This window comes from Papilio machaon, chromosome 18 (assembly GCF_912999745.1).
Source record: "Papilio machaon chromosome 18, ilPapMach1.1, whole genome shotgun sequence".
Lineage (NCBI taxonomy): Eukaryota > Metazoa > Arthropoda > Insecta > Lepidoptera > Papilionidae > Papilio > Papilio machaon.
The window spans coordinates 6762599-6775436 of NC_060003.1; the positions used below are offsets into that span (position 1 = coordinate 6762599).

At 32.8% G+C, this 12838-nt stretch overlaps 3 protein-coding genes across 3 annotated transcripts; 2 read left to right on the plus strand and 1 right to left on the minus strand.

The window, feature by feature from the left end:
* Nucleotides 1-266: 266 nt before the first annotated feature.
* LOC106710347 (cyclin-H) lies at nt 267-1456 on the minus strand. The gene has a single exon (XM_014502368.2). The coding sequence runs from the start codon at nt 1363-1365 to the stop codon at nt 388-390; it is 978 nt and encodes a 325-aa protein (XP_014357854.1). The 5' UTR covers nt 1366-1456; the 3' UTR covers nt 267-387.
* A 1206-nt stretch (nt 1457-2662) lies between these two features.
* Nucleotides 2663-5529, plus strand: LOC106710407 (E3 ubiquitin-protein ligase UHRF1). The gene has a single exon (XM_014502450.2). The coding sequence runs from the start codon at nt 2972-2974 to the stop codon at nt 5480-5482; it is 2511 nt and encodes an 836-aa protein (XP_014357936.2). The 5' UTR covers nt 2663-2971; the 3' UTR covers nt 5483-5529.
* Nucleotides 5530-5787: 258 nt separating this feature from the next.
* On the plus strand, nt 5788-10170 carry LOC106710348 (ras-like protein 2). The gene is made up of 4 exons (XM_014502369.2): nt 5788-6008; nt 8604-8691; nt 9328-9539; nt 9897-10170. The coding sequence occupies exons 1-4, from the start codon at nt 5907-5909 to the stop codon at nt 10092-10094; spliced, it is 600 nt and encodes a 199-aa protein (XP_014357855.2). The 5' UTR covers nt 5788-5906; the 3' UTR covers nt 10095-10170.
* The last annotated feature ends 2668 nt before the right edge of the window (nt 10171-12838 follow it).

The following is a 12838-nucleotide window of genomic DNA, read 5'->3' on the forward strand; positions in this document are numbered from 1 at the left end:
AATCTATGTGACCTGAACTTTAAAACAGTTCAAAGCTGATGTTCACACGTCTAGTTAAAATATATATACATTTATGTTTTTCAACTGAATCCATAGATCTTAAATCAGTACATAGAATACAATTTTAGGTTTAGCGGGTCATAGCAGGATTCAGGGGAAGGGCAGCCATGATATGTGAAAGTAAGAATAACGGAATATAGTCATAAAAAGTCTTATTTTATTTTATTAACAATCATTTATGAATTAATCAAAATATAATCAAGTCAAATTAACCTAAGGGTGAATTTCCACTTTTAAAACACCTAGATAAATATCTCTCTTTGAAAAAAATCAGACATTTTTGATTTAAGTGTTACAGCCATTGAAACTCGGACTTGATAACAAATTCTATGAGGCAGATGGTGACAACATCTGTGACACTCCGCTAGTGTCTAGAGACATCCTGCTAGCTCCACCCTGAGGAATATCATCTTCATCAAGTGCCTCTCGCACACGTCTCTTATATATCTCACTGTCCGGATTATTCTCTTGATTCCGACAACGGTCCAACTTCTTCTCAATCACTCTAACTCTTTCTCTCGCTGGACTCTCGACCATCTTGACCATTGAACGGATTTTACGAACTGCCTCAATTAAAATTGCTAACTTATCAGGTCCAGCATCACGGAATAGCATATCTGTTACGTAGCTGTCTAAATTTTCTTGCTCTTTGCTTGCAGCATGTAAGACGGCGGCTAATGCTATTTGTGAAGGTGCGTACAAAAGACATGCATCGGTCAGAAATACCTTTTCCAAAAACTCATCTATACCAGTTCGTAACCGTTCAGGATTTGCCAGGTTACATCTTGTTTTTATATCAATTAGAAATCCTTCAACAGGTCTAAAAGGATTATGTATTGTCAAGTGATAGTTTACTTGTTGCATTAAAAGTAATTCATTGTTTAATATTATGTCAGATGCTTTATCGCGGTCTCCCTTAATATTTGCTACAAACTGACCGATAGATACATTAAACTCTTCAACTTTACAAGCTAAGTACACACAAGTCGCTAGAATCTCTTTCGGATGGTAATCCATTGACGAATTGTACAGATAAAACCGTTTGAAATAATGAAAGGCTGTCCCAGTAACGCCTTTAGGCATTGGCGGGGAAAATCTTTTACAAAACTCCTTCAAATGAAGTTCATATTGTCGTAGTAGTAGTCGTTCTTCCTCTGGTGATAAAAAGAAGTTGTACCTTTGATATTCGTCGATATGTTGTCCATGTTTTGATATGAAGTTCAAATTATGCTTCTCCCGGTGTCGAGCGAGTTCATTTTCATCACTGAAAGTCCAGAACTTTCGTTGAGAACTAGTAGAAAACATTTTAGGGAAAACCTCAGTCAAGTTTCATCAAATATAAAGAAATATAACAAAATTTTGTCGTTTCTATTTAAGTTTTTTGACAGTTGGAAGTCTATTTATTTCGTTTTGACCGCTGACATTAAAACTTTTTGTTGCCAAATCAAAAAAAAATCTCCTTCAATACATTGTTAAATCAATTATAATTTTAATTTTATAGACATTCAAATGAATGTCTTTTAATTAGTATTTAAAATTAAAAATTTAATTTGTTTGTTTTAGAACTTAAGAACTTTAGTTTGGTATAATTTAAACACTAGGTGGCGTTGTCGTCATCGAGAAATTAAAAATCTATGATCTCAATCGCAAAATGTAAATAGATATTTTATTAAACAAAAATCTTATTAATTCATATAAAAATTACTATACATAAAGTTCTTTCATTAGCATTTAAATTCCTATTGTTCAAAACTGGTTTCGGCTTAGGTAAAGGATGGCAGGTATAAGAATGTCTGATGAAGAATAATAATAATGTAAGGGTTTAAAAACTTTTAATTAATAGACCTTTGGTAGATCACTAGTAGTCTCTTTTATTATCTCGTACAAATCAATAATGTTAGAATAATTATTTCAAAAGTATTACTCTTCAGAAAGCTCTGTACTTCTTCAACTGCAAACGATGGACAATTTTCCATCCAAAAAATCTTATCTTATGCTTATACCTTCTCTGTATACTAGGGTATTTTTATTTGTTCATCTGTATGTATTGTGACCATTTTCTTGTGCTCTTTTGAGAAACTGAAAAAAAAAAAAATTGTTTTATAATTATAAGCAGTCCATACACAATTAAAACTTTCTTTTGGCCTAAAAAGACTGAACAGATATCAATTAAGGTTACTTAACTTAATTAAATCCAACAACATCTGTATAAACTCCTTTTATAGTCATCTTTTTTGATATAGGTACTATATTGGTCAATTGAATGCCACTGGCTGGTAAGGAACATCTACTCACTATTTCTTAATTACGTAAACGTCAATAATGTTAATCTCTGTAATTTCACGAAAAACAATTGTTAGTTTATATTTTTCACTATTAATTATTTAAATTAATGAAACTCCTAATCACTCAAGCTAATTTGTAACCGAACTTATAATTGTTTGCATAAAAAAAGGTAATGTAAATTAGTATCTAACCCGATACACTAAGGTTCCAAAATTTTATAATTAGCAATATTTAACAATAAGTTTAAAATCTATGTATCATAGGTATCATATGATAAGATTTTGTTTACATTACTAAACTGATGACATTTAAAAAGTAGGGTTAGAGTTTTACTTTCAGAATTACATAAATCTTGTCAGTTTTTCACTTCATCGTCTTCAGCATTTTATAACTATTTAACACTAGTATATTATATTCACAGAGAACATTTTTTGAGCTTATCAACAAACAATAAACAAACCGGAGGGAGAGAGACGCCATTTTTGCCTCCATTTTGGCAGCAATCTTTATCGCCATTGGTTGGTTGGTAGTTATTCATTTTTGTTGTACGATAAAGTACTGTCAGCTGGCACTGTGTGTTTCGTAAATTAAAACCACTGTTTTTGTTGTTAATATCACTGTAAAAATGCACGTGAGAATAAGAACTTTCGGTAAACCGGATAGTGTTGTTGTTGTTGAATCAAAGTTGACGAAGATAGAAAAATTCCGACGAATAATAAGTGAGAAGTTTGACATTGAGCCGAAGTCACAACGGTTGTTTTACGGCGGGAAACTGCTCGAAGACGGTTATACATTCCATGACTACAACATAAAACTCAACGACGTCATTCAGCTTATGATTAAAGTGCAACCCGTTGACAGCACAGAAACGGAAACGCAAAAGGTAAATCATGAACAAAATAATAAAACAAAAAGTAATTCAAAAGTTTATCAAGATACAGAAAGCGATTTATATTTAGTAGGAGATTTAGTGGACGTAAAGGATAAAGAACATGGTACATGGCTAGAAGGAAAAATAGTTAAAATAGTCTATGATCCTGAAACTCTTAGTACCAATGTAAATCATGAAACCAGGACGAATGGAGACACAGAAGGAAATTCTGTCAAAGAAGATGACCATAATACATCACAAATTCAAAATGATAAAAACGCCAAAGTTACGAAATCAAGTATTACTAAGTTTTTCAGCCCACGGTCCAAAACGAAAAAACAAAATGGGCACAAATTGAGTGAACCTAATGAACTTAAGTCCATTTTGTACAAAATACAATTAGACGACGATGAAGAGGATTCAGATTTATACTGTACAGAAAAAGAAATAAGACCTCGGGCGCGCACTGTTTTGGAAATAAAAGATCTGAAAATTGGTCAGAAGGTCATGGTGAACTACAATACAGATGAACCGCTAGAAAAAGGATATTGGTATGACTTCAAGGTAGAAGAAATAAAAAAAATACGTTCCGGCCATGAATTAGTGGGAACCTTATACCTAGGTGCGGATTCAGTACCCCAAAATGAAACCAAAGTAACAGTGCTCGACAAAATATTTGCCATTGAGGAGGTTGTACCTGTAAAAGAAAGAACTAAACAGTATACAACTATGATGAAAACTAATCCAGAAAAAAGATCACACGCTTTAAATTGCTTAACATGCCGCGATGACGACAACATGCCATGCAAGGACTGTGGCTGCTGCGTATGCCTAGGAAAGAAGAATCCAGAAACAATCGTGTTGTGCGACGAGTGCGATCTGGGTTATCATATGACGTGTCTGCGGCCGCCGCTTACCGAGCTACCTGATGATGACTGGTACTGTCCCAGTTGCGCACGAGATACGGCAGCGGTTGTTGCGCCTGGTGCTGCGCGCCAGCAGCGCAAACAAGCTCGCTCAAATCGTGATTGGGGACGAGGTATGGCATGTGTTGGAAAAACCAAAACTTGTGCGATGCCACCTAATCACTTCGGTCCAATCCCAGGCATAGAAGTGGGTATGTGTTGGAGGTTTAGAATTCAACTCTCAGAGACTGGTGTACATCGCCCCCCCGTCTCTGGTATACATGGACGGGATGTTGAGGGTGCGTACAGTATTGTGCTATCTGGCGGGTATGAAGACGACGTGGATAACGGCAATGAGTTTACTTACACCGGCAGTGGCGGCCGAGATCTATCAGGCAACAAACGTACGGCAGAACAGTCATGTGACCAAACGCTCACACGCGAAAACAAGGCATTGGCGCGCAACTGTGCTGCTGGCGAAGTATCGGAAAAGGGCGGAGACGCGGGCGAGGCATGGAAAAATGGTAAACCTGTTCGTGTTGTCCGTTCGTATAAAATGTTGCGCCACTTCCCCAAGTATGCTCCAAGCGAGGGTATCAGATACGATGGAATCTATAAAGTTGTTAAGTATTACCCAGAAAAGGGCCTATCCGGTTTTAGAGTATGGAAGTATTTACTTCGTAGAGATGATCCCAGCCCAGCTCCGTGGGAACCTAATGCCAAACAATATTCTATCATTTACCCTGACGGTTATTTAGAGGCTGAAGCAGAAAAAAAGAAATTAAAAGAGAAAAAGTCGAAAGGTAACAAAGGCAGCAAGAAGAGAGAGCCACATAATTCATCAGATTCTGATTGTAAGGTTTCGCCGCCCAAGAAGAAACGTAAAGTATCAAACGAAAAATTGAAAATTGAAAAAAGTGATGATCCAAAAAAAAGTCCAAAGAAAAAAATGGCAACTATTTTTAATGTTAAAAGCCCAAACACCAAAAATACAAAAATAAACAGCAATTTACTGACACCGGAAGAGCAGGAGGCCATTGAGTCGGATACTTTAAACAGCAAATTGTGGAAAGAATGCCTTTCCGTGTGCCATGAGAGCGGTAAAAAAGAGTTTATTGAACAAGTGACGCAGGCTTTCCTCTGTATCATTTGTCAAGACGTGGCCGTTAACCCTATCACCACACCTTGCTGTCACAACTTCTGTCTAGCGTGCCTGAAGCTAGCGTTCAAGAGCAATGCAAAATGCTGCCCGTGCTGCCGACGAGGTCTTCAAGAGCCTCCGTCTTCGGAAAATGTTAACGAACATCTTCGCGCTGCACTTCGAGCCGTCATGCCTGGTTACGACGCTGGGAAGAAGTAATTTTGTCCCATTACTCTTTAAGTTGTTAACAATAAACCGAATAAAGTATTTTGCTGAATAATAGCTTTTTATTTCATTTCCCATGTTAGACTATTTAAAGACTACAAGGTTGTTTGAAGAAGCAGGAAAGAGAGTAGGCAGTTAATCTGATGTTATGTGACCACTGCGATAGCTAATACATCAATATACATCTGGTTCATTACTATTTATTGGAAGAGAATTGAAAGATAAATTACGAAGTTTACTTTTATGTTACAAATGAGTAGAGAATTTGTGGAATTTGCTAACTGCATCTGTCAACACGGAGCGTAAAACGAAACGTGCCAATTGAATCATCGGGAGGCCGTCATCAATTAGTGAAATAGATAAATTGTAGTAAACCAATATTTTTATTAATTATCCGCAAGTGTATTAATCGTGAGAAATGTCGCGGCCGGATAGACCTAATCAGGCGCAGACCTACAAGCTGGTCGTGGTCGGTGGCGGTGGAGTCGGAAAGAGTGCCATTACGATACAATTTATTCAGGTGAAAATCTCCGTATTCGGCTCGAACTACGCCTACATCTAATCTTTTATAATATTTATGAAATAACTCTTACTATTTGATGGTTTTAAACAATGGTAAAAATGTATTTTCCTGTGTTTATGTTAATATGTTGAATACAATCATACTTATTAATAGTGTGGTGAATAGTAATAAACCAAGGTCTTAATTCAGACGCCGCCCACTAGCGTCATCATTGGTTTTGTAATTTTTAACTTCTTAAAAAGTTATTAGGAAATTATTAGACCAAAGCTCATGTATAGAATAATATAAAAATTGAGATTCACTTCTTCGAACAGAACTTTCATAGTAAGTGTTCATAAGAAAGAGCTGTAAACATAGTCTTGTCTCACATGAATAACTGGTACAAAAGCAGAAGATAGGTTCAATTAATAATTAAAATACATAAGTCTGAACAAAATTTTTATGATGTGAATATATGTTTTCAAGAAAAACCTTAAATTCAATTATTACAATCCGAAATTAAGTCCAAAAAAAATTAGAGAGTTCAGAACTTATTTTCTGATAGTATGTACTAATGTCACTATGAGGTACGGGTAGGGGTTCATCAATGAACTACTTTAATCAACTAGTGACTGTTTTTTATTCAACAAATTGAATTCAAAGAATGTTTATGTAGGCAACACTCTTTTTTTTTTGTTCGCTGCCAGTTTTCTGATCTATATTAAATGTGCAATTCCTCAAATAGTTTATTAATTCAACTAGTTAATCAACTAGTTGAATAAATCAAACTAACATTATATATTTGGCATCTGTGACCCATCCCAATTATTATGACCACTTTGGAAATGGGAACACTATTCATTCACAATAGAAATAGATAATCTAACTCTTTGTCTGAATAAGATTGTGACTATTAAAGACTGCTATAAAATTGTACTTATACAATTTTTCTATGTAACATTAGTCATGACAATATACCACATAACAAATATGGTTTTTGAATATATGTTAAAGGTCAATCAACAACAATGGAAGCTGTAATGTTAAATTGTGTCATAAACATATATAAAAAAGTGTAGTAATACATTATTGTATTATACAACATATTTATATCTTTTCCATTATTCTTTCTTTGTGCTCAAAATTACATTTGCTTAGGGGTTAAGCACTTGACTTACAATCTCCAGGTCCTGGGATCAAATCACACCATGTACCAATGTGTTTTTCGATTTACATATGTACATTTATCCGACGTTCTAACGGTGAAGGAAAACATCGTGATGCTGCACATATCTGAGAAGAAATTCAAAGATATGTGTGAAGTCAACCAACCCACACTGGGGCAGCGTGGTTGACTATAACCTAGTCACCCCTAACTTGGGGTAGGTTCCGAGCCCCTCAGTGGGGACATATAGTGAGCTGATGATATATTCTTATTAAATTTTATAAATTGCGGTTTACAGTTTTAATAGGGATTTCAATTACCTGTATATGACAAGTACAGTCAAAACCGTTTATGGCGACATCGTTTAGAACAACATACCGGTTAAAATGACCAAAATCAAAGGTCCTGGCTGAATGTTATATGACCGCTTTATCGAAAACATTGGTTTTTACGACATTGTTTACTACGACATACCGCATTAAGCGACCACATTTGGTTAATGTTTTCGGAGAATTATATCTGTAGAACGACCGGCTCAGCTGTATTGTAAATAATTTGAATAGGTAAAAGTATCCACATCTGGCACAGTATAATAGTCAATGGCTATTATCATAAAAGTAAACAAAGTTTAGGGTCTTTTGTAATTCTTAGAAACAAAGCACATGCATGCCGTAGCCTCAAGGCCCGCTTGGTCATATCTCTAAGTCCAGTGTTACCAACCCTACTGTTTTAACAGTAGATTTGCTGTTTTCACATTGATTTCAATGTTTTCTGTTTCATTCCTATTTTCTACTGTTTTTCAACTAGCGTTCAGCGTCACCTATTACACTGCTATGCAAAAATTACGACCTGCTTTATCTAGTACTGAAACACACGAGTTCATTGATGTAGATCAGTCTATTGCAATTTGTGCACCAGCTACGGAGGATGATATTGTACGTGAAGTTCAAGAGGAAAATGAAAATGAACAGGAAGTCTCGGAAGAACAATTTACAGTGCCAACTTTGATTGACGGTCTTAATGCTGTTAGTGTGTTACGAAAGATTGTTCTTTTTAATGAAGAGTTCCACATGCAGGGAAAATGTGACGATACGCTGATTAAAATCCAACGTGAGTTACAAAATGTGTATGCACAACAGAAGTGTTTCAAACAAACTAAAATTACAGATTTTATGCATACAAAAATGATGGAAAAATGATATTGTTCTTTTATATTATACGTTTGTATTGAAGTAAACAAAATGCGGTTTAATTTCCTACATGAATATACATATCTTTCCTATAAATACCTGTCACCGGTTGTTACAACTATCGGTTTTTACGACTCAATATGAGTAGTCCCTTCGATGTCGTTATAACAGATTTTGACTGTATATGCTTCTATATGCTTAAAACAGTTGTACATTACATTTTTGGTGTGAATAAATATTTTGTTTTACAAATTGCAGAGTTACTTTGTAACGGACTATGACCCCACCATCGAAGACAGCTACACGAAGCAGTGTGTCATTGATGATGTTCCAGCAAAGCTGGACAGTGAGTATAAGAAGTTTTTACACAGATTTAACTTGTTTAACCTTACCTTATCTCATTCAACATAACTATGATATAAAAAGTTAGTAGCCTTATAATGTTTTTAGTGATGAAAGATGAATTAAGCACTTGACTTGTAATCTGTAAGTTCTAGGTTCGAATTCCACCATGTACCAATGTGTTTTTCGATTTTCATATGTACATTTACCCGATGTTCTTACGGTGAAGGAAAACATTGTGATGCAATCTGCACATATGAGTGAAGAAATGCGTGGTTAGCTATGGCCTATAACTTAGGATAGGCTCCGAATCTCTCAGTATGGGTGTATAGTGAACTGATGATGATGTTTTTGGTGAATTTATTTATATAATCTCTTAATGAGTGCATCCAATTGTCAATCTCATTGTCTTATTAATTTTTCTGACCATGAGATGAAATGATATGGATAGATGAATTGAACGGGATGACAATTGGTTTTGGTGGCAGTGAAACATTGGAGAATGATTATTAACAAGTAAAATTCAAAGAAATTAAACTTGGAGGTTAAAAAAAAAATTATTGAACAATAAACAATATCTTTACTTTTTTCGAAACTTTTTTTGTTATTCAACAATATGCTAAACAAGTTATAATTACAGTTCTAGATACTGCGGGTCAAGAGGAGTTCAGTGCGATGCGAGAACAGTACATGAGATCCGGAGAGGGTTTCCTGCTGGTGTTCTCTGTAGCGGACCATGCCAGCTTTGATGAACTGTGCAAATTTCACAAGCAAATCCTTCGTGTGAAAGACCGCGATGAGTTCCCAATGCTGATGGTCGGAAATAAAGCTGATTTGGAACATCAAAGAGTGGTATGTAGAATATTTTGTTTTTTATACAAATAACAGAAATGCAATTATTTTTAGGTTATGTCTGTATATGACATTCTGATTTCAATGATGACAATGTTCGTTTTTCAACTTCAGCAAAATATAGTTTGACCTTGCAAATAGGTTTTTGATAATTTTATGTTTGAGTTTTAAATGTAATATATCAAATTCTGACAAAATTATACAAATTTCTTTCCATGGTAAAGTTTTTTTTTCAACTAAGGACCTTACTCAGAGTTAGGTCTTCCTTAATGACAAGATAATGATTCTGATTGGGGAAGTAATATTTCTTCATAATTTTGACAAATATAATTGAAGTTAACAATTTATTAACTGTAGGTATCATTAGACGAAGCCCATGCGTTATCGCGGCAGTTGAAAGTACCCTACATAGAATGCAGTGCTAAAGCTCGGATGAATGTGGACCAGGCCTTCCATGAATTGGTCAGATTGGTCCGTCGTTTCCAAGAAGCTGAACGGATCAATTTAAAACCAAACCAAAAGAGTAACAAAAAAAGGAATTGTACCATTTTGTAACAAACTCATATATATGTTTGTTTTAAATTAGTTGAGTTTTTAAAATGTCTTTTATTGGAAAAATTAAGGAAGAAGTTTGGTGTCGAAAAATTTTTTTTTTTATTTTGTTGTGGCTTAATGGATTTAAGATCAAAAAAATCTAGTTAATCTGTTTTTTTTATTTATTTATTGTCTATTTATTTTCGATGTATATATATTGTTTGATATTATTTTAGAATTTTTTAAAAAACTAGAGATTTTGGTGGATTTTATTTTAATTTATATACATCAGTTATGTAACACATAGTAAATGTAAAACAGTGTAAATAATCAGGGTACAGATAATGTTCTTATACAAGTGGGTATATTGAAGTATTCTGTTATCTATGGTACCCTCAGTGTTGCTATATCTAAATGCTCTGACGCTTTATCTTTTATTTTCTATTTTACGTTTATCCTTTTGCGTAGAATTTGAAAATTGTGAAAATAAAAAAATGCAATATTTTGATGATTTATTTTTTACTCAATGTAAAAAAATATTTTACATATATAATTTTTTAGGCTACAATTTTTATAATAACCAATGAAAGTAGATATTAGTCATAAAACAATATTTTCTAAGTATAATAAAGAGTTTTTAAACATGCAAAAATGGCGCCAAAATGGCAGCTCTTGCATAAATGAAACATATAATTTTGAAATTCAATGCATGTTAAACCAAATACTAATTTCGTAAAAATAACATTGTTATTCTTATGTTTTGTGTTATTATTTAATTAAGTTGTATCATTTTATCAAATGAAAAAGAATATTGTTTTACACAAAAGCATAGACAATTGAAAAATATTATAACCTAAAAAAAACTTTCTCTTCTGTGAATGAGGCGTAAGGAATAAAGAACTACCAAATCTAAGTACTGATTTGAGAGTAAGTCAATATTCTTTTTATTTGATTTTTAATTGTAAGCTTTATAATAATTTAAACGCTACGCAAATTAAGAAAAATGTAGATTAAAAATAAAAAAAGAAACTAAAAAAATTCAGAATTTTGTAGACAATCAATTTTTTTCCTTAATTTGCGTAAAAATAAACTAATAAGTGATGCGTAATTTAATTTAAAAAGAGATATAAACTATATTTTTTATATTGTATTATTGGTTTTTAGGCATTTTTTGCTCGAGCAATATCAGTTGTGGTGCGGCACGCGTTTTTATAAAATTATACAATGTTTTTTCTAAAAACAATGTCTTAGCTTTTAGAGCTAAAATATCCTATTATCATATTATATATATACTTTTTTTACACGAAACAGTTAAATTTAATATTAAAAAATTATAATATTCAAAATGATTGACATTCTCTAATATCAGAATAAGTAAGATTTTAGTGTATTTTTGACACAATTTTACATATTATACTCATATATGTCTATATATTATATAGTTTTATGTAATGTCAAAAGTGTTGCCAGTATATAATATGATAACAGGCATTTTTTATATTAATGCTCGGTAAATAAATGTAACTTTTTATATCATTTACTCTTACAATAAAGCGCGCACAAATACAATAGAAACATTTCAAATATCCTTAATTATATAAATGAGAAACATACAACCAAAAAGATTAAAAAAAAAAAATTTTTTTTTGTAAAATTACAACAACCTGTATATCGATGGGTCCTATGTATACAAACCAAAGTAACAAATTGATGATTTTTTCTGTTAAAAGCTAATACATCTTAGTCTAGTCTAGTTAACAATATGCACTAAACACACACACACATTTACAGGTGTTAAGATGTTTTTTTTTGCTAAAGAAAAAGGACTTATGCGTCATTTTTTCCTATATGGTTGAAACTTTGGGAGTCTCCTGTAAAGTTGTCAATTTGCACATTGGCCTTTACTTGTAGGAGCTGTTGAATTAACTAAAAATATAACACCTTTTTGGTCCTTAAAGTAAACAATAGAAAAAAAAATTCTATTCGGTTTTTAATTTGAATATGTTCCTTGTATAAAATCTCTTTGCTAATCTTTTACAGGAGCCATCGATATTTCTAAATTGAAAAAAAAATCTTCATTAATCTGTCGATCTCAAAACAATTGTTGAAATGTATATTTCAATACCTATAATGTTTTTTAATCTACAATTGTTTTTTAAAATCCTTCATACAATAATGCTATACAGGATGTTTAAAAAATCCTTGAACGCACAACAAGCACAATATAACTTCAAACTTTCGTGGTTTTTACTATACTGTTCGTAAGAAACGCAATTCTTACCACGATTAGGTTGTTAAATTATGCAGTCAACCCATGAACATGGCGAATGCAACTGTGCCGAAATATCGGGACCTCAAACAGTCTAATTGGTAAGAAGAGGTCTTATGAAAAGCATAATTTAGCAGTTTTTATATACAATTTAGTACTGATTTTACATATCCGTATATGCAATATGTATAGTACATTTATGTGCGTGGCTGATTTTGTATTAATTTTTAGAAAGCTGAAATAATATTTAGATTAGTCTTTATGAAGTAAAGAATAAATGAAATAAGGTTGTTTTTTGTATGAGAACCAGTGTTATTCGTGTACATTAAATTAATAAAAAAATAAATATACCTGATCAATGAGACTTTTTTTTTTAATTGATAATTTCACTGGATAGACTTGTGATATTTTGCGCCTAATTGAACATCAAATATTTGATAATATAAAGAGATGTGATTTAATAAAAAACACATTAAATAATATTAATACTAATTTA

Coding starts and splice junctions, on each gene's coding strand:
- LOC106710347 (XM_014502368.2), bottom strand. CDS start 1,365: ATGTTTTCTACTAGTTCTCAACGAAAGTTCTGGACTTTCAGTGATGAA.
- LOC106710407 (XM_014502450.2), top strand. CDS start 2,972: ATGCACGTGAGAATAAGAACTTTCGGTAAACCGGATAGTGTTGTTGTT.
- LOC106710348 (XM_014502369.2), top strand. CDS start 5,907: ATGTCGCGGCCGGATAGACCTAATCAGGCGCAGACCTACAAGCTGGTC. Junction 6,009..8,603: donor TTACGATACAATTTATTCAG/GTGAAAATCTCC, acceptor TACAAATTGCAG/AGTTACTTTGTAACGGACTA. Junction 9,540..9,896: donor ATTTGGAACATCAAAGAGTG/GTATGTAGAATA, acceptor TATTAACTGTAG/GTATCATTAGACGAAGCCCA.